At 40.1% G+C, this 20,831-nt stretch overlaps 1 protein-coding gene across 1 annotated transcript in view; it reads left to right on the top strand.

Annotated features, from left to right (window-relative positions):
• Positions 1 to 20,591, top strand: part of LOC111142837 (vav guanine nucleotide exchange factor 3) — a 367,424-nt gene extending 346,833 nt beyond the window's left edge. The window contains exons 26-27 of the mRNA XM_022496164.1: positions 17,520 to 17,671; positions 18,313 to 20,591. Of these exons, the coding sequence (XP_022351872.1) occupies positions 17,520 to 17,671; positions 18,313 to 18,354 (194 nt within the window). The 3' untranslated portion in view covers positions 18,355 to 20,591. The remainder of the gene's footprint in view (positions 1 to 17,519; positions 17,672 to 18,312) is intronic.
• The last annotated feature ends 240 nt before the right edge of the window (positions 20,592 to 20,831 follow it).

The raw sequence follows: 20,831 nt of genomic DNA, 5'->3' as shown, positions 1-20,831 counted from the left end.
GATCAAATTTAGAATACTATCCCAGTGTTCCATTTACTTTATACCGTTGTATAAAATAAGAACACTCAGGTGGTTCTCCGGGTTAAATGAGGAGCTCTAAGCCTTTGGCACAGTGCTGGTCCATGGTAAACACTCAATAAATATCAGCTACCCCAATTCCACTGCTATCACCACCACTGGTATGTACCACTAACACAGCAAACATTTCCCTGCATTTCTGAGTTGAATTACTAATTCTAACTCCTGGAAATTCACATCTTTGCTTTTATGATTTTTTAAATATACCTTAATTTATACCAAATCCTGATTGAGAGTTAACCCTTAATGAAAACACTGCTTCTATTTTTTGGCATATTGTGCTTCTCAGAAGCAGGAAGAAGGAATGCTGTGTGAGGATTGTGTGGGATGGCTTTGTAGTCCTGACCTCTGTTCATAGCTTGGGTGTGCTGGTAAATATTATTTAAAAATAATATTTATTAATATTTAATAATATTTATTAATAATATTATTTTAAAAAATATTTAAAAATAATTTTTACCAAGAAATATTACCTTGGGTTACTGGATTGGATAGGACACTGACCTCTCCATTACTTCTAAAAGGTTTTGGAGGAAGCAGAGCAGGCAAGCTAATGTCTGTGTCCACCCTGTGTTCTGGGTAGAGGTTGAGATTGGAGTTCCAACTCCTCAAACCTGCTAGTTTGTTGTTGTTTGTTTGTTTGTTTGTTTGCTTTATTTTCTTAAATAGTATGATCACCTTGGGAAAGAAAGTCCCAGGGCATTGTAGAAGGGGCTGCTTGCTTCTGTATTTGTCCAGGTTAGAATATTCTTGGGTATATTACCAACTATTTTTTGAATTTGTAAAACATAAGGTAATGGCAGAACCATCCCCTGCAAATGCAAAAGAACATTCATAAAGATATTGGTTAGAATTAAACAGGAGTCTGGAGTATTGGGCGAGGAGCATATGCCAGTTCTGGGTTAGGATCCCATTGTAGGCAGTGCTCTTTCCCAGAGCTATGAGACTTTACTTTTGCCTTTGGAATGGCTTATAAGTGTTGCCAAGAGAGAAGAACAAGAGATAAAGGAAGAAAACAGAATACTCAGGCAGAGCAGTGAGCTATGGTGCTTCCCTAGAAACCACAGTCACTCCTCAGAATATGTTCTGCTCTGTCTTGCAGATCTGTATAAAAATCCCATTACTCTCCAAAAACTGCCACAGTGAATCTGCCATAGACTGCATCAGGTGTACCTGTAGGGCTTATATATTTGAAGGGCACCAAACTGACTTTTGCCTTTCTTGCTGTACAGTGAGCACTTAATTATTTTCAGGTCTTCTACTGAGTAGTTGTCTGACCTTAGGCAAGTCACTTAGCCTGTCTGGGATTTGGCTTTCTTATCGGATGAATGACGAATGAGATTAGATATTTTATTATGTTCTTAAAAAAATAGCACTCTAGGTTTCTCTGTGTTCACGAGGGAAGGAGGGAAGGTAGAATGTTAACAGACCATTACATTAGGAAAAGTTGCATGATTAGCTATTTCTGACCCATAAGCAGACTTGAAACATTTTTGAAAGTTCTTATTTATGGAGAATTAGTTGGACCATAGAGTTGAGTTGGCTAATTAGAAAAAAAACATTGGTTATTAGTATATTCACATAATCTTGAAGTATCGTCTCACAAGAACTTAATAATAACAAAAGGAAAAATAGAAATCTTAATCGGGTTATTAAAGTTAACATCACTAATAATAGAACAAGTAGATCATGTGTACCTCATAATATGATGCTCTAAGAAGGACACAGCATCACTTTGGTGGGACTCTTGCCCCCATGAGGCATAATTTGAAGCTAATCATGAAGAAACATCAGACAAACCCAATTTGGAGGACATTCTACAGAATAATTGGCCTATGTGCTCCAAAAGGTCAATGTCATGAAAGACAAAGACTGAGGAATTGTATCAGATTAAAACAGAGACTGCAGAGACATGATAAATACATGCAACGTGTCCTAGATTGAATCCTGGGCCTGAAAATGTTATTTATTCACTTATGTATGTATGTATGTATGTTAAAGGACGTACATGAGACAGTGAACAAATTTTGAATTTTCTAGATTAATAGTATTAATTTTTACTGATAATTGTACTGTGTTTCTATATAAGAAGAAACTGTCTTTAGTTTTAAAGAAAATACATGCTGAAGTAGTTAAAGGTAAAAGGCATTATGTCTGCAGTGTATTTAAAATGGTTCAGGAAAGATAACAGAGATGAATAAAGCCAACATGGTAAATGTTAGCATTTGAGGAGGTTGAGGTAGAAAGTATATGGGAATTCTTTGTATTATTCTTGCTACTTTAAGAATGAATCATTTTGGAAGTAAAATGTTCAAATTTGGAGATAATCCCATTAGATGTATGAGTCCAGCAGGATTGAAAGAGAAATGGCAGCATCCTGTTTCCTTCCCCTACTACCAGTGTAGGGGGCGCTCGGTGCACTGAATTGGGCGTATGTGGAGTATTGAGTACTGAGTCGGTCCTATTTGAAACCATCTGTTCCTTATTGATGGCCTCACTTTATTTGCTTATTCATTTATTCATTCTTCTATTCAACAAATATTTATATAGCACTTGCCATGTGCCAGGCCCTGTGCCAAATGCTAGAGTTAAAACAGTGAATAGGATGGACAATTTGGTGGACAAGGACAAATAGAAAACAATTTCACAAATAAATCACAAGTTTTGACAAGTCTTGTGAAGCCAGAGCACAGCCGAAAGGGTAGGACAAGAGAGCCTACCTTACATGTAGTGTCAGGGAAGGACAGTTAGAAGGAACATGTAGGTGAAACGTAAAGGGTCTGTGTGGGTTGGTAGGGTAGTGGAGTGAGGTAGTGGAGAGTAGGGAAAATCCACAGTGGAAAGGTAGCTTGTGTGAAGGCCCTTAATCAGCAAGTAACTCTGTGTGTTGAAGGACTTGGGAGGTCAGCGTGTTTGGAGCATAGTGAATGCATTCTAATATATACAATGGGAATGTATTAAGCTTTATAAGCAGAAAATGATATGAACTGGTTTACGTTGTTTTAAAAGATCACTATCTACTCCATGATAGGGGCTCGGAGGGAGGCATGGCCAGAACAGAGACAAGTTAGGAAGTCATTACAGATGTCTAAGGGAGGAATGATGCTGGTTTGAACAAGAGCGCAAAGTGGAGAAGGACCATGGCGGATTTCAAGATCTTCTGGAATTTGAATTAATTGCATAAGGGAATCAAGGTAGCAGCAGTACAGGGAAGATACACAAATACTTTCCTTGGATGACTGGCAAATGGTGAAGCCATTGACCGGGAAACAGAAGAGCTATTAACAGGTATTGAGGAAAAGGGGGATACATTCAGTTTTGCCCAAAAGTTTTAGTACCTGTGCATCCTCAATATTTCAGTAGGCAGTTGGCACCAAAAAGAGTTGTCCGGGATGAAGATAAGAATTTTATGAATCATTAACACCTCTGTTTCATAGTTTACATAGAACATGTAATATTCTTTTTATATAGGTTTAGTGATTTCTTCTGATGTCATGTTCCTTCAGGGCTTAGGAAACTGACTCCTTTGCTCCTCAGTTCTCACATTACTCTTTGCACAGTGCCTTTCAGGAAGCATGTGTTCAGAAAAGGCTAAATAAATGAAGTCAGAAAATAAGGCCCATGGGAAACATATCAGGTATTAAAAAGCATGTGTAGTTGATATTTGAAAAAGCATGGAAAAATGGGGCAGTTTGAAAATAAAATACAGATCAGTATGTTCCTTTTGGTGTGATGACAGATACTATAGCAATTCTTCAAAAATCAACAAAGGTTTCATTTGGTCACTGGGATCACACAAATGACCTTGTAGGACATAAAGCCGGAGCCTGGGCAGCTTCACCCCAGTGTGGCCTCTTTCCTTCCACACATGGATCTCCATTATTCTCCTAACCATCTAACAAGGTTCATGAACTTCATTTTAGCCAGGGTGTTAGGAACTTGGAGAATTTGTATCATTTGTGTTTATTTAACTTAGTAGAGCATAATAGAGCTTTCATGTTTCTGATAATTCCTGAAACAGCCTGACAGTCCCTTAACCACTGTTTATTAGTTTAATCAGGGTGTAATAGGGGATGATATTTCTTATCTCAAACATCCACTTCATTTAGTTTTTTACCTTCTCGCCCTTGTAATTCAACAAACCCATTCTCACCTACCCTTATTTTCCAATCCCCTTATCTTATGCTCAGGTTTTGGTCATTTTTTTCCTTGATCACTTGGCATTTGGGTATGACTCCATTTTATTCTGATAATGTAACTGTTGTTTTAACCCCATTGTAATATTTTCTTTGGGCTGCCATAAAAATGACCACAAGGGGCGCCTGGGTGGCTCGGTGGGTTAAGCCTCTGCCTTGGGTTAAGCCTCTGCCTTCGGCTCAGGTCATGATCTCAGGGATCCTGGGATCGAGGCCCGCATCGGGCTCTCTGCTCAGCGGGAAGCCTGCTTTCTCCTCTCTCTCTATGCCTGACTCTCTGCATACTTGTGATCTCTCTCTCTCTGTTTCAAATAAATAAATAAAATCTTAAAAAAAAAAAATGACCACAAACTGGGTGGCTTAGAATAACAGAATTTTGCTCTCTCACAGTTCTGGAAGCCAGAAGTTGTAAATCAAAGTGTTGGCAGGATCAGTGTCTACTAGAGGCTCTGAGGAAGAATCTATTCCATGCCTTTTTTATAGTTTCTGGGCGGCTGTTGGCAGTCTCTGCCTTCCCGAGGCTTATAGAGACATGATTCCAATCTCTGCCTTGTCTTCAACTGTCTTCAGCTCCTCTGTGTGTCATATCCCTTTCCACTATCTTAAAAAGACACTTGTCATTGCATTCAAAGCCCACCTTAGTGCAGTTAGAAACCCTCCCCCACAAACATGGGATGACCTCATCTCTCATCTTGAGATCCTTAATTTAATCTGCAAAGACCCATTTTCCAAAGAAGATCATATTCACAGGTTCTTGGAGGACATATCTTTTGGAATAGGGTAGGAGGTACACCGTTCAACCCATTACAAGCTTGTATCAGTTTAAAGTTCTTCTCTAAATTTTTCCATCCTTATTTTGTTTGTTTATAACTGATGGTTTATAACTTATTTATAAGTTAGAGTGGTAAGAGGACTTACATTTTTAGGGTAGACAGGTAGTCAGTCAATGGATGGGAGTTAGAAGGAAACCATTACCTTAATACAATGAAGTGTTTTAAATGGATTGTAACTTTCCTGCAGTAAAATGCGCTGTCTTCCTAAGAGAAAGCACTTCTAAGCCAATGAGAGTTTCCAAGACATATGTCTGAAACTTCATATAAAATATTGGTACGTAAGAACCCAATAATTCTGTCTGATATTTAATAATTTGATGATTAATGGCACACTGTGTTTTTCAGACCCCTTTTACGTACATTAATGTCTCCAGCAGTTCTGTGAACCGTAGCTCCATAGGAAGTGCCACGGAAGGTTTCCTTTGTCACACAGATGTGCCACAAGTGCTGCTCATGTGACAAGGGAAATGACAGTTTCCGTAGAGTTTCCCGAGTTTACTTCAGCGTGCAATGCTGGCTCATGAGCTTTAATGCCCGCTTGATGAGCGTTAAAAGAAGTGGTGTTCGTGAGGTACTTAGAAGCACGTCTGGCACATGGGCAATGCTCTATGTCTCAGCTCTTCCTGTTCCTGCTGCTCCTGCCACTGCTTCCAGTACTGTCCCCCAGTGCGAAATGTTACATGAGCCTCGCTGGACCCCTTTTAACATTTCTATAAAGCCCTTCTCCTTGGGACTTCGGTCCCCCACTTTCCTATCCTGGGCTTTAGCTACATTCTTTCAGTATACACACTCTTCTATGGGCTAAGGCAGTTGTAACACACTGCTGACATTTTTATATTCTTTTTCCTCAGCGTGTCTATGATGCCCGCAGAATTTACTGTTCTTGGGCCACTGATCAACTACAGTTGGGCATCTTCATTATCAGGTCATGCTGGGCTCCCTGTTTTTATTTACTTACTTCAAGAGCTCTACTAGCTACTATAAGACACTTTTATCCTGGACCTGATAGCTTCAAAAATTAGTAGCCAGTACTCGGGGTCCCTTCAGAAATAGAGCTTACAGATGGAAATTCTACAAATACAGATAACCTCATTCAAAGCCATCTTTTTTAATGTTTAAAAGCTCAAAAAGCAGTCATATATTTTAATATTTTTCATCTTTTATACTGTCCTTTCCCATAGACCTTATGTTCTAAATTAAAAACTGGTCTCGATCAATGTGCATACTTTTCCCTGACTGACTGTAGTACCCTTGTATGGCAGCCCCGATCCAAGGCTTTTCTAGTCTCTCTTAGCCAATGAAACACACAGAAGTTTATCTAAATTGAGAATTCCTTTTATCCTTCCTACAGTTTGGACAAGGCTCCTGGCTTTGAGAAACAATGCCGAGAGATCTCTTCTTCTGGTACTTGCCACTGATACCAGCTTCCCCCACTGGATTCCAAGTCTGCAGAAGGGAGCAGTTCTTAATTCTGCAACTTGCTTCTCTCCAACAGCATGTGAAACTGAGTACAGAACTGTCTTGGTTTTCCTTTCATCCATTCCTTTATGCATTCAACATTTTTGAGCATCTACTTGCACCACGTATTATCTCTATCATACCCCTGAAGTGTGACCTGCAGTTTAGCTTAATGTCTGAACAACTGAGAGGGATGCAGGGGGGATTTTTTACCAAGCACCTTGGTGCCTCACCTGTCCAGGCTTTTTCAAATGGGCACCTTTTATGATACTCCTGAAAGGTCATCCTCAGACTTTGCTTGAACAGTCAGGTGACTTCATGTCTAATGCAATACAAAGCACTCAATTTATTCTTTGAACAAAATGAAAAGTTTTTTCTTATATTGATCTAAAAACGTACCGTACCTACATATAATAGTTCATCTCTTAAGAGCTACTCAAAGTAAATATACGATATATTCTCTCTACCATGATAACCTTTGTTCTGGTGTGCTTTTTCACCCCTTACCCACTGTGTTTCTATATTTGTCTTTCCTATAAACTACCTCAGATTATTCAGTACCCCCTCAGATGCATGGTGGCCACCTCGGTTGCCATCATGGCCAACCTGCTAAAAATGCACTCAAATTTGCCAGGATTGAGCATAAAGATTCCTGTATTGCCTGTCTGGCTGGTTCAGAGTTTGCTCAGTCTTTCTATGCAAAGTTCAGTCTTGTCCAGTTCATTTCCCCCTCTTTCTTTTTTCTTTCTTCCTCATAGGGTACAGTTTTCCCTATTGGGATGAGTCCAGAAACTTCTTTCCCTGTCTGCTCTCACCAGCAGCCCCTCCATAGGTCCTCACATTCATTCATTCATTCAGCCGATCTTTATTTATTTTTTTTTTTAAGATTTTATTTATTCAGCTGATCTTTATTGAGAGCCTAATTCAGGGAAGGTGTTGTTTACATTGTTCAAATTGCTGGAGAATACACAGCAGTGAAAAAAAAAAAAAAAACCACAGAAAAACATCTCTGCCTTTGTGGAACTTACATGCTAGTGAGGAAGGCAGGTAATAGATAAAAACAGGTCCTAAGTATATTAGAAGTTGGTGAGTGCTCTGGAAAAAAATATAACAGCGATACTCAAGAGTGCCAGAGGCGGATTAGTACTTTAAGTAGGGGGGTGGGGGATGAAGAACAAAACTGGGGGCTCATTTTTCCTCCTTTTGGTAGCTGAGCAGAAAGCTGGTTCAACAGTTCAGAGTTGTCTCAACAGTAGGAGAGACTGACACCACTGGCTCCAGAAGCTCCCCTTTCTAACAAGCCACTTGTAGGACCCATGTCTTGGTCTGTTCGGACCGCTATAACATTACATGGACTGAGTGGCTTAAGGGCAACAGAAATGTATGGCTCACAGTTCTGGAATCGGGAAAGTCCGAGATCAAGGTGCCAGCAGATTCAGTGTATGCCGAGAGGCTGCTTTCTGGTTCACAGAAGGTACCACCTGTCCTCACATGGTGGAAGGGGCTTAGAGAACTTGGTGAGATCTCTTTCATAAGAGCATTAATCTCATTCATGAAGGCTCCATCCTCATGACCCGAGCACCTCCCAAAAGCCCCACTCCCTAATGGCATCACATTAGGCATTAGGTTTCAACATATGAATTCGGGGATAGGATAAGGGCAACACAAACATTCAGTCCATAATGGAATTTCTACTGTTACAAACTTGCCTAAATACACTATCAGTCTGTAAAGTCGGCTGTCAGAATTTTGACCGTGGTATGTGCAGACCATCCATGCCCAACCTAAGCAATAGGACAGTGGGAGCTTGAGGTTCACTCTACTTGTCTGCCTATGTGTCACCCCCCGCCCCAATAAGCCCCGTTTTCTCTCTGTACCACTTGGCACGAGTGGTCAATTTCCACGACTCTCTTATGGAGCAACGATGTCATCCTCCTTGTGAAGGTGATGTTTGAGTCAAGACTCAAGTGAGAGAGGGAGTAGCCAGTGCAAAGGAAAGAGCGTGTAGGACCTGTCACTGTGGCCAGAGCAGAAGGACAAGTAAGGGAGGCCAGGTCATGCAGGGTCTTTTAGGACTTTAGCCTTTACTCTGGAAGAAATGAGAAGCCACTAGTGGGTCTAAGTAAAGGAAAGACATGATTTGAACCTTAAGTATTAACAGGATTATCCTGGCTTCTTTGTTGAAAAAAGACTGTGGAGAAGTGGGGGACAAGGTAGAAACAGGAAGACCAGTAAGGAGGTCCATGCAGCACCCCAGCGGAGAGGTAGGCAGCTTGGAACAACTGCTGCTGTGTGAGGGATGGATTGTGAATGTGATGCAACAGGAAATTCACATCAGGTGTGAAATAGAACAGCAAGAGAAGATTCAAGAATGACTAAGGTTCTTGACCTGAGCAGGTGGAAGATTGGAGATTTTTTTGAGGAGGGGCTCAGATGGAGCCTAAAGTCTAGTCATAGGATTCTTAATCCAAAATGACTACTTTCATCTCTCTATCATTTCTGTATGTGTCTGTGTTTTCACAAACCTTAAGCTCTTCTGAAGTCAGATGCTCTGTCTTGTTACATCTCCAGGATCACCTTAGCACAATACTTGGCACATCAGTGTTGTGTTTTTTTTTTTTTTTTAATAAACATCTGTCAATTATTTTTAGAGTGAGGATTTAGAATCAAGTTTGTGTCATGATAAACTAGATGTCTATAAATAAACTGAAATTCCTAGAAATGTCAAAGAATTTGATTTTCCATAACAATAGGGAAGGCCTTCTACTCATTTTTTTCTTGTTAATGGCTTTATATGTTATATACCATGCAGTACTGAATACAAAATAGCTCTTTGTTTTTTCCAGTGATTCTAGATGCAAGTTTTCCTTGTTATACCTTTGAATTTCAGGTTAAAGGAGATTGGTCCATTTACCAGATGCCCGCATTCAATGATATGAAGCCAATCTAAATTCTTTTTTTAAGGGACAATATGTAAAATATACAATGAACACTGAACATTTTTGGAAAATGAGGGAGCAAATTTTTGACATTATGTCTAAGACATGGCTAGATTCTAAAATAAAACCAGGTTAAGAACCACAAATTTAAATTAAACATTCATTAAATTCTCAGCATGTTCTCTGCGGCTAGGCCATCTGTAGACAGTCTTGGTAAAAAGAGTCTACTGGATTGCTCATCAGAGTGTCCCACATAGGAACATCATTATCCTCAAGGCCACTGCTGGGCAGCAAATTCACAGGGATCACTGTATTGATAACAGTACCATCGGCCCAACTGCCTGATATCTAGACTAACAGTTTCATGTTACATAAGTGAGTGTGAACACATGGTTGTTACAACCTAAATAGAGAGAAACATGTGGAATGTCTGTCTCAGAGAATAATTAGCAAATGCTTAGGGTCATGTTCAGTTATACATGTAGTAGTAGTTCAGAACTACCTCATGATTTGATAACTAGTGCCATAAGGAAGAGTACTGATTGAGCTTGCTCTCTATTGTGTATAAATTTCAAACATTATTGAAAATTGGGTAGATTTTCATTTGTTCATGAACATGAATAGCCTAATCCAGGCAGAGCTAAAACATTAAAGCAATGTTTAGTTAGCCTCGACAACAGAAGTATAGGCATCAAATACCAATTCACGAGCGCTTTTTTATTCTAGTGTGAGCACTGTGTTCCTCTTACTTGATACACTTCTATAGCTCTGTTTTCTCAGGTCTCAGAACTGACTACTGTTCAGTAGTGTTTTGCCAGTTGATTGTGGCTATGCTGATAGCTTCTGTTCCCAATTTATTAACAGGTAACTTCTGTTTCAGTTAAAGAAGTTGTATTTTAGGTTTTGTTTGCTTAACTTGGAAAAGTTGATAAATAATATTTGACTGTATTCTTCATAGTTCCTAATGAGAAATATTAAATCAATAAACTATGAGTCATTCACTTTCTCATACCCCATCAATGTTAGTCCAGTTGAGTGCCAGGTGTCATGTGAAAAATAGCCAGAGACACCTGCCCTGAGTGTGTTGGTCTCTCTGAGTAAAACTCTCCTTTGTCTGTGCTAGAAAGGAGCTCAAAGTGTTTGAGGAAGGAGGAAAGTTAGGCCCTCAATTAAAGCATGCAGTTTTTAAATGATTACTTCAGTGATAAAGGTCTCAACATAGACTTAACATTGTCTCAGAGGACACAGATAGGAAAAAGAAGAGTTCTTTCTCCCAAGAAGCTTCCCCACATGATGCAGTGTGCTAACAGACAAGCTATCTGTAATACTGGGTGGTGAAGTGAATATTAGCCCAGGAAGTGAAAGGGATGAGAGATAATCATTCACCTCAGCACTCTCATTTGAATGCTACTGTTACTTGGCTGTTTCTAATTCCATTCTAGGATAGGCATCTACCAGTAATTCTTACATTAGCAGCATCTTGGTATAATAGGCGTTTGATGGAGAAAACATGTTTGTATGTGTGCCTAGAAATAGGTGGCTAAGTTGTCAATAAGGATATAAATGTGTTTTTATATCCTTTTTATATATGGCATGTTAAGCCACTCTGCAAAAAAAAAAAAAAAAAAAATTTTCATCAAATACCTTATTCTGACATAGTTTACATCTAGATTTAAATCCATACTTTCCAAGGGAACATGTGTTCTATACTCTTGTCTCCATAGATACCAGGCATTCAAACGCTATTTTGCCAGCATATGAGAATTGAGGACTCAAAGGCACTGAAAACTAATATATAGGAAGAGTGGCAACGATAAGTCATGCTACAATGTGTAGAAAACTAGAAAGCATCCCTACCCATCCTTCAAATATTTGGCTGGGAGCGATGCTGTGGGTGGCAGGAGAAACTGATTAACCTTTTACCCCTAAGAAGATTCCTCAGGCATACAGTACGCTTAATGCCAAGGGACAGACAGTGCTTAATAGCTGTTCGGCATCTCTGAAAAAATTGCAGTGATTGTAGGAATATCATTGATAGATTAGGGTTCTCAGGGATCCTGGGGAATAAAACCTGAACATATTTCATGTTCTTTTCTTTGTGTTGTGCTGGCTTTTGTTGGAAGTCTTTTTGAGCAGTTACGTGTGCAGAAGGTGAGCTAAATGAATAGGAGGAGGAGACAGAAGGAGCTTGCAAAATTAAATACCCTGCTGAGATATTTGTCCATTCAGAAGCTTCAGTAGCTGAACACCGGGCCTAATCCTGCGGGGGTGCAGCGGCAGTAAAAGGGTTAGCCCCTGCTCTCCAGAACCCACAACTAACTGGAGCTACCACACAGCAGCATGTGCAGTAATTAAGCAGTGAGCCACGGAGTGCCATGTCACAAGGCTAGAAAGAACAAGGAAGGAAGGGGACCAGTGTTGTCTGGCTTGGTCAGGGAAGGCTTGTGGAAAGGTCCTGAGCGGAGCTTTGGAGACAAGGGGGTTAAGGTTAACAGAGGCAAGGCAGAGGAGCAGCCTTCCAGAGTGAACAGAAGTTTTGAGTTGAAACCAAAACCAAGGACCTCGGCGGGGGTTCCCACCAGCTGGTCTGGTTGAGAAGAATTTATGGGACAAAATGATGGGACGATCTGGTTAGAAAGGCAGGGAATAGCCAGACTATGAATTGCCATGGACTTCAAGGCAAGAGTTTGGATTTCATAATCTGGGAAAAGGAATGATGAATCTCTGTTTATCGTGAGTAGCTGGGAGGCAGTGTTTAGAATAGGATGGAAACAAAGTTCAGACTAAGAATACTAAAAGGAGGGAGTTGTCTTAGTTTAGAAATGGTGTAAGTACCTGGGTTGGGATGGTAGAGCTGAGAATTCAATGAAGCAAGAACTTCATATTTCAGAGGAAGAGGGCAGTGAATAAAAAGCATACTGACTTTGCAAGGGTTGTTTGCCAAGAATATGAAAGTCATTGAAAAGATGAAACTGTGGAAGGTTGAGCTAGATTACAAGGAGGAAGATGATGATTTTGGTTTCAGGCAAGTTGCATCAGAGATAATGGTGGTCCTTCCTGGCAGTATCATGAAAACATCTGAAAGTACAGACTGGAATTCACATGAGGATCCGGGGCATATCTCAGAATCTGTTACATTCATTGGGGGGAAAAATTAGTCTCAAGTGAAGCCAGCAGAGACAAGGCTTAACCGTAAGGGAATAGCTACCATTATGATGGTAATAATCTTACCATTATATTACCATTATAATAATCTTACAATATAAGATTATATTATTTTAGATGAGATTGAAGAAGATTCTAATTGTGGCCACTAGACATGAATGCCAGTGTGTATAAAACTTTCAGGGTTATATAAGGGAGAGGGTAGCACACTGATATTATGTATCTGAAACTGATTCATGTCCACTGTGCATAGTGACGCATTATCCATATTACTTAAGAAAGTTAGATATTTTAATGTTAGAGACAGGTTATCTGATCTTATATCTATCAATTATTTAAATTGCATTTAATTGTGTTTTCACTGACTTCTTATTTCTTTCTTTCTTTCTTCTAGAGCTAACTTATCTCTTGTTATATTTCAGACTGCTGACTTACATTATCTTCATTAGAAATTCTGAAGAAATACAGTCTTCTTTTATTACTTTATGGATAAAATAGTACCAGAGAGATAATCAAGGATGGACACTTAGAAAGCAATTCAAGGAGAAAATTCCAGTACTTGCCAGAAGTAATGTGTAGAATGGGGGATACTAATTTAAGTTCTCACAAACCTGGGGTAGAAGTCTTGGCACCAGATTTTCTGCCGATAATGCAGTTAGATATGAGCCATTTTTCTCATTAAATTAGAGATGGCATCCCTTCCTCTCTCTAATAGTGGCTATAACAGGATCTCAAGGAAATTTAAACCAGTTATGTTGCATTGCAATAAATGAATTGAGCAGATTGGAAAATTAGTTGTAAAGGCATGTACCACTGAATTTTAAAATTTTAAAAATGTAATGTGGAAGGTACAGTGGATTAGAAAAGAAACTTGATTATCAACAAGGATATGCTTCAGGATAGATTAAAAGTAAATGCGTACGGCCATTCATGAGGAACGTGTCGTGGATGCATCCGTGCTTATTCATAGCCCGTGGCTCCAAGAGCAACTGAATCCCATGCAATTCCCTTGGCTGATCTGCTTAGATAGTACCTGAGGATCCCCTTCGTGAGCTACTGCCATTCATAAGTATCACAGATCCCCTTCCTGACAAGAACATTGCCTTCGGGAGAATTCTGGGGCTCTCAGATCCGTCAGTGGCCTGAAAGAGATAGAATATTTTGCAAGATTATATGTACTCATTCTGGTTTGTTTAGCCCACTTTCACCTCACCCTTGGTCCTAGAAACTTTTTGTTACTGTTTAGATTATGTCCAGGTACAAGTCACAGAAATCCAAAAACCATTGGCTTAAACAGGCTAGACCTTTATTTCTCTTTACTGTAAAAACCTGGAAGTGGTCAGTCCATGACTGTGGAGCAGGTCATCTCTTCCATTAAATCTTCAGTAACCCAGCTTCCCTCAAACTTAGGAGCTGCCGTCCTTAAGGTGTGGCCTTTCTTCCCATGGACCCAGATGGTAGCTTTCACGTTCCACACAGCAGGATAGAACAAAGAACCCAAAAGAAAAGTGAATGAATGCATGTGCCAGCTGCCTTGCCAGGAAAGGTCCCACAAGTTGCCTCACAATACCCTTGCTTCTGTCTCAGTGACAGGAACTCAGTCATATACCTGCATAGCCCTGCAAGAAGACGGAGAAATGAAGTGTGCCTTTTGGGCAAACATAGCCTGACCAAACCACCTATTACAGGCCTGAAAGGGGGAATAAATACTGGGAGAAAATGCCTTTCTTTTCCTTTACCATGGAGTCATGGCATTAAGAGGTAGAGTTTGTGAACCACCTGGGGAGGGACCTGGAGCAGAGTGCTAGACGCAGAGCAGTGCGGCAGTTAAGAGCCTGGACCCTGAAGTCCTCCTGCCTGGCTTCGATCTAGGTCATTCTAAGAGATCAAGGGGAAACGGTATCAGTACCTTCCTCTTTGAATTGTTGGGCCAATTAAATTAAGTGCTGAATGTAAAACATGGAGGATGACGTTTAACACTTCACAACCACTTGATAACTGTTCGCTTTTATTATTTGAAAATAACGTAAAAAGTTTCTGAGGGTAGAGTTTTTACATAGAACTTTTCCATACATTCCTGAAATTGGAGGATGTATTTACTTTTCCAGATATGATAAGCTTTGGAATGATTGACATTGTGTGTGTGTGTGTGTGTGTGTGTGTGTGTGTGTGTGTGTGTGAATTAACTAGCATGTGCATGCTTAATTGGGGGTTGGGGTGGTGCCTAACCATGTGAGTGACTTTCCTGTGGGCTCTGCGTGTTTCGTTGACACTACTCTATAGGCTCTTGCCTCTTTATATCAGTTTTGATGTGAAGCATATTTTCCATTAAGAATTTACAGGTTCCCCCTTTCCAATGGGGTAACAAAATGGGAATTGTGCATCACATCAAAAGAAGACCATCCTTGGATGGAAAGGGGCTCAAAGATGGCCCGTGGAGTGGGTATGCTGTGTTCACCTGCAAAGGGATAGACCACTCTAAATTTCAGAACTAATGTCAGTCAAAATGTAAAAATCTGGCTTCTCCTTTATTTAGAAATGGTGATAGGGGAGAAGTGGGTAAAAGCAAAGCTTGAGATTCCAACTTTGATGTGACTGTTTCCTTATGATTATAGACAAGCAAATAGATGTGTTGAGATATTTTTTTGCCATTACCTAAATGCTCTTTTGCTTCTCTCTTTTTCTTTCTTTCTCTAAGCCCCTTCTTTGTTCTGTGGGTTTTCTTTTGTAACTCCTCCAGACTACAGCTTTGTTCCCCCTTCTTCCACTCCTTTCTGGTCAGGTACTGCTTTACTGCTTTTATATGTCTTTTCCACTTGCTTCTGTTTGCAAATAAAATATTTTGACTTCTGTGTATTGCTTCTCGTATAGATGCATCTCCTCACAAGTAGTCCCTAGAGTCACATTGCCACTGTGTAGTTTCCTCTTTTCTGTCATAAAGTCATTGTCTGTCATGACATCTCACTCCTCTGGTCTTATGTGTGTGCTCATTTTATGTATTTCCACCATTTTTTTTTTAATCTGTTGGGGGGAGAGGTTGGAAAGGGTTAAGGCTGAAAATACAAAGGGGGATGGACCACTCTACTAAAATCATTAGTTTTCTTGAGGCTCAGAAACTGTAGTTGAGGAAAGCCAATGTTAACATAGTTCCGTTAATAAAATAAACAGAACCAAAACCCCAACTTTGTGTCCAACTAGAAAAGTGAAGTTCATGTCACGTAAGAGGATGAGCAGTGCCCATCAGCTTGTGTACAGGCATTCTGCTCTTGATTTCTGTCACAAGCCTGAGAACTTGATGGCTGTTTATGTGCCTTGTAGGGGAGTACATTATAGCTAGGTCAAGTATGTTTTCTTACAGATTTTTAAAAATTAACCTGTAAGTCCCAGTGGAATCATAACCTCTAGTCCCAAAAGAACTTAGACGTCAGCTAGCAGAGACCTTTCTTTTTATAGATGAGAAATGTGTGACCTCGAGTGTTAGAGAGACCTGTGCAGGGTCACACATTTACGTTGATGATTGGTTTTTCCATCGCTGGGGTGTTTTTATGGGTACCATCTCTGAGAGTAGTGCCCCAGTAATGGGACAGGTTTCAGTAAGAAAACTATTAAAGTGGTTTGTGTCTGAACAGTAAAATAAAATGACCTATTTTTACTCCCTTTACAGTTCTGAAATCTAGAGCATTGCTCTTCGTTTATCTCATGATAGACACCTGGAGACTCAAAACTAACTGTCATGGCAAAGCTCTGAGTGATAGGCCAGTGATCCCTATGGGGATCCCAAGTGGGCAGGCCCTTTGAGGCTAACACCAGTCATAACCACAGCTGCCTGGGCACTGAGAACTGTTAAAAATATAGATGTGTGGCATTTCCCATTTGTTTCTTTTTTCTTATACTTCCGTTCCTCTGCCATTTAAGGTTTACAAAGTCCCACCATTCCCAGGTGAGTGATTCTCAGAATCATTGCACATATAATTGAAAACATTTTATAACCCCAAGGAGCAACAGGTAGAGGAGTTAGTATGAAATGTGTCACAGAACACTAGAGAAGAACAAGCGTACAGCTTGAACAGAGTTTTTCTTTCAAGGCAGGGTGGGTTAGGACAAGGAGTAAGTTAGCTCTTCTCTTACCATAAAACAGATCTGAATATAGCAAATGAACACTCAGACATCTTGTTTTTGAGTACATTTCTTCAGCAAAGTTTTCTATACCTACAGTACTTGTTTGAAAGAAAGAGGACAAATTGATGGTGTTTATGTATCCTTCCAGTGAAACATGAAATCCTTTATAAAACAACAACTGAGTTTGTCCCCAAATAGTTTTAACCACCCTCCTCCAAAAAAGGCTGACTGGAGGAGTAAGAGCCATTTAACTAGAAGTAATGACATGGATTCAAGAGGAGAATTTCAGAGCAAAACCTTTGGTTGTTTTGAGTCTCCATTGAAATTACAAGGTAAAAATGTAAAGCTTTTACCTGAGAGGGTCTCGTTAGAAATGGATTACTGTGCCATCAATAGGAAATTTATGCTAGTTATTTTAGATTCTATCTCGACTTGCACTGTAATTTAGATATTAACTTTTTTTTTTCCCACAAAAACTAGTCTCTGTTTCGAGGTCTTTGCGAAGAATGAAGCAGAACAATGGTTCTTTAAACATTATGAAGTGAACTTGACTACTACACCTGACCGAATTGAAACAGCAGTTTGCTGCTTTCAAGCTCCTCCGCCATTATCACTAGTGTGTAGTGAAATCATGGCCGTGCATTTTGATAGCATCTAGAACATTCATCTGCATAGGCTCTGGTGGGTCTGAAACCACAGGTCAGTTCTTACTCGCCATCATCTCTTTACAGTGCTAAGTCCGAAAGTGCTGGGCATTGCCATTGCGCGGTATGACTTCTGTGCCAGAGACATGCGAGAGTTGTCCTTGCTGAAGGGAGATGTGGTGAAGATTTACACGAAGATGAGTGCGAATGGCTGGTGGAGAGGAGAAGTCAACGGCAGGGTGAGTTGACCTTCTCGATGTGCTCATGCGGGTGAATGAAGGGGACCCCGCAGTCACTGGCACCCCGTGCGGGGGCCTTCACCCCACAGAGCCAGGGTTCTGGAGCACGGTGGGGGTCCTCCCTGAAAACAGGCACTCAAGAAAAATATGTTGAAGGAATATGATCGTGGCATAAATAAAGTTCACCTGGGCAAGTTTGATGGCTTCCTCTTTGGAAAAGGATTGAGGAACATTTCAGTTCTTTTTAGTCTGTAAGCTTCAGAGTATAAATTTTATGTGGACAACAGAATATTTATAAGAGGCTGCTGATCTAAATTGGAAAGAATGGGACCTAGCATCTCTGTCTTTGTATCCTGTTCTGTAGCAGAAACAGGAAGCGTTAAGTAGGAGAGCTCTTATTACACTAAATTTACATATTTGTTTGTGTGACCAGATTAGAACACTGTGTTGACTTATTTTATTCCTCTGTCTCTATCACTCATGCTATCAGGCTTCTAGGGCAGTTAAATCAATCCTCCTACAGTGGCCATAAAACCTCAGCTTAATCGGGGTGTTATAAAAACGAAATGCTCTGTTTGTAGAACCCTCTGGAATGCCAGATACAAAGTCATGTTGCTACGGTGGCTGCTTTTCTTTTTTAGGTGGGCTGGTTTCCATCCACGTACGTGGAAGAGGATGAATAAATTGCACTCCAGCGTCACACCCGGCACCAGAAATCTCAGAGAAGGGATACGTAGAAGCCTGCACAGCATTGTGAATTGACTGAAGTGTTTAAAAAGCCACATTTCTGGCTATTCAACCTCCTCTCTCCTCTTGCCCTCCTAAGTCTTAATGCTGGGATTTCTAAAGATGCTGGTACTGACAGATTAATGGCTTGCCTCGAGCTGTGCAAGAAACAGCCTGCCAGTCTGTCATTGTCGGGGACCAGGGCAGAGCCCAAAGCTTCTGTTCCCAAAAGAGCCCTGCAAACACATTGGCTCGTGTTGCTTTTTACTCCGTGTGGTCAGACACCATGAACGCCAGCTATTAGTAAATGTGGAACACATATTTACTTTCTTCTCACGTGCCATTTGCCAGAATTTTGGATGGTACAAAGAAGCAGAAGTTTCATTTTGCTTTTCCCAGCATGAGGAAAAATTTGAGTTTTGCTATTTGGGCAGCTCACGGGAAAGGCCCAACACTACTCCTGTCTTCGATTGCCTCACAAGGTGACTCACTGCCTGGCAAACACTTTTACCCCCAGATGTGACTCGTGATAAACTAGAAGAGGCAAATGCTCAGGTTCGCTTCATAAGTGACGTATCCCAGAGGGGTTTTAATTATTCATTTGATGTTCTGATTATATTTGCAAACTTCTTTTTGAAAAAACGTACATAAAAGCAAGCGTCTTCATATTAAATTTTCACAACCTTCATGATTTCGTAGGGTTATTTTGGAAATGTATGCTTGATGAAATAATCTGGGTTGGGTATGTTCTAGGTAGTTTCAAGTAACTTGGTAAGGTGATGTTTACAGAAACAGATCAAGGGCTATAATTGAGAATAATCATTTTATAGAATCGACATCTATGAACAAAGGCCTTCCCACCTGTCCCAACCCCCCACCCCCCAGCCCCTGCCCAAAAAAAAGAAAAAAAAAATGAACCTGGTATATCTGCTAAATCTCACATTTTCCTGGACTATTTACAGTAGCACAAATAACTTCGCTGAGGATCTCGTAAGGGAAACACAGCTGGGTCCTTTATGCATTTCTGGGACAGGAGGGTCACTAAGCCTTTCCTGGTCTTACTCACTGTGGGCTCCCGGCTTTCACTAAGTCTTTCCCATCTGCTGGCCCTTTTGGGATATGCGCTAACTGGTAGGAAGATCAGTTTTGCAGTGCATTTATTTGACCAAGCTTTTACTTTTTATGTGAGAAGTTTAAATATGTTCTTCCTGGGATATACAGAGTCCTCAGTCAAGGCAGTCAAGTTAAGACATTAACTTGGCCTTTTCCTGATGAAATATTTTCTTCAGAGCAGAAATCTCCTTCTGACACGATTCAGAGAGTATTTCATGTTTGAAGACAACAAAGCCAAAACATTAGAAGCATTAACCTACTAGAGCCAAACTAAGAACATATGGTTCTGAAATTTTAGATCATCTCTGACATACGAGGTAGGTGTGGCCTGCCCTCTCCCTGACCCACCTTAATTCTAGAACTCAATGTTGAGTAGACACATACCCCTTCAGAGACCTTTGTGAGCTAGGACTTCTCAAAAGATAGATTCAGGACCTTTACCTCAAAATTATGTAAACTGTGATCACGTTTTAGAAAAGTTATTATTTGCTAAAACCAGTTAAGTTTTTGTATATGTGTAAATGATCACAAAAGTGAATTTTATAAAATGTTCTGTATAGTCAAGTTGAACCCTCAAGGTGTTCTCTTGGAGTGGATTCTTTCCTGTGAAGTCTTATCTGCAACTCTGTGTCTCGGGAATGTTTTGTCTGTTACTGCCAGCCACATGTCGTTGTGGAGAAAGTCGCGTTACACAAATAGAAACGCTCCTGTGTACAGTACTATAGCGTGTACTGTTTACTTTATTGTTATTTTAGCCAATAGACCCCCACCCCTTACAAGTGGTTTGGTCTTCTCGTTGCATTTCATGGACCTGGGGGCTTCCTAGCAGAGGACTTTAGGCCCTTTTTCATGACATTACCGATTACATCTTTGTCTATGTTTAATACTTTGTATTGGAAATTTTAAATGCTGCGGATTTGTGTAGATTTCTAATACCAAAGATGGAAGTAAATGTTTTTTTCCATATGCTTTGTCTTGCCGGTAAGCAGCCGTTGTGTAATATGGTGAATTAGAGTGGTATTTTACTTTGTAATATTTTGTAAATATGTCGATACAATAAATAGTTACTACTTGCATTATACTGGTTTCTTGAGAGTTGAAGAGCTTTCCGTGAACAATTCCATAATTCAGCATATACGAACCTCATAATAAACATGGGTATAAAAGCCCTAATTCTGTTTAGATTTAGCTCGGGAATGCTGCCTCAGTTATGAACAGTGACCTATAAGATATGCTTGGTGGTCACATATAATATCCCCTGACCTGTTTGTTATGTGTAACACACTGTTCTAAATGCTTTCTGTGGACTAACTTACAACAA

Source organism: Enhydra lutris, unplaced genomic scaffold (genome assembly GCF_002288905.1).
Source record: "Enhydra lutris kenyoni isolate GAN:26980312 unplaced genomic scaffold, ASM228890v2 scaffoldscaffold9, whole genome shotgun sequence".
Taxonomy (NCBI): Eukaryota; Metazoa; Chordata; class Mammalia; order Carnivora; family Mustelidae; genus Enhydra; species Enhydra lutris.
The sequence above is the reverse complement of the archived record's forward strand: the minus strand, read 5'-3'. Positions and strand labels throughout refer to the sequence as shown.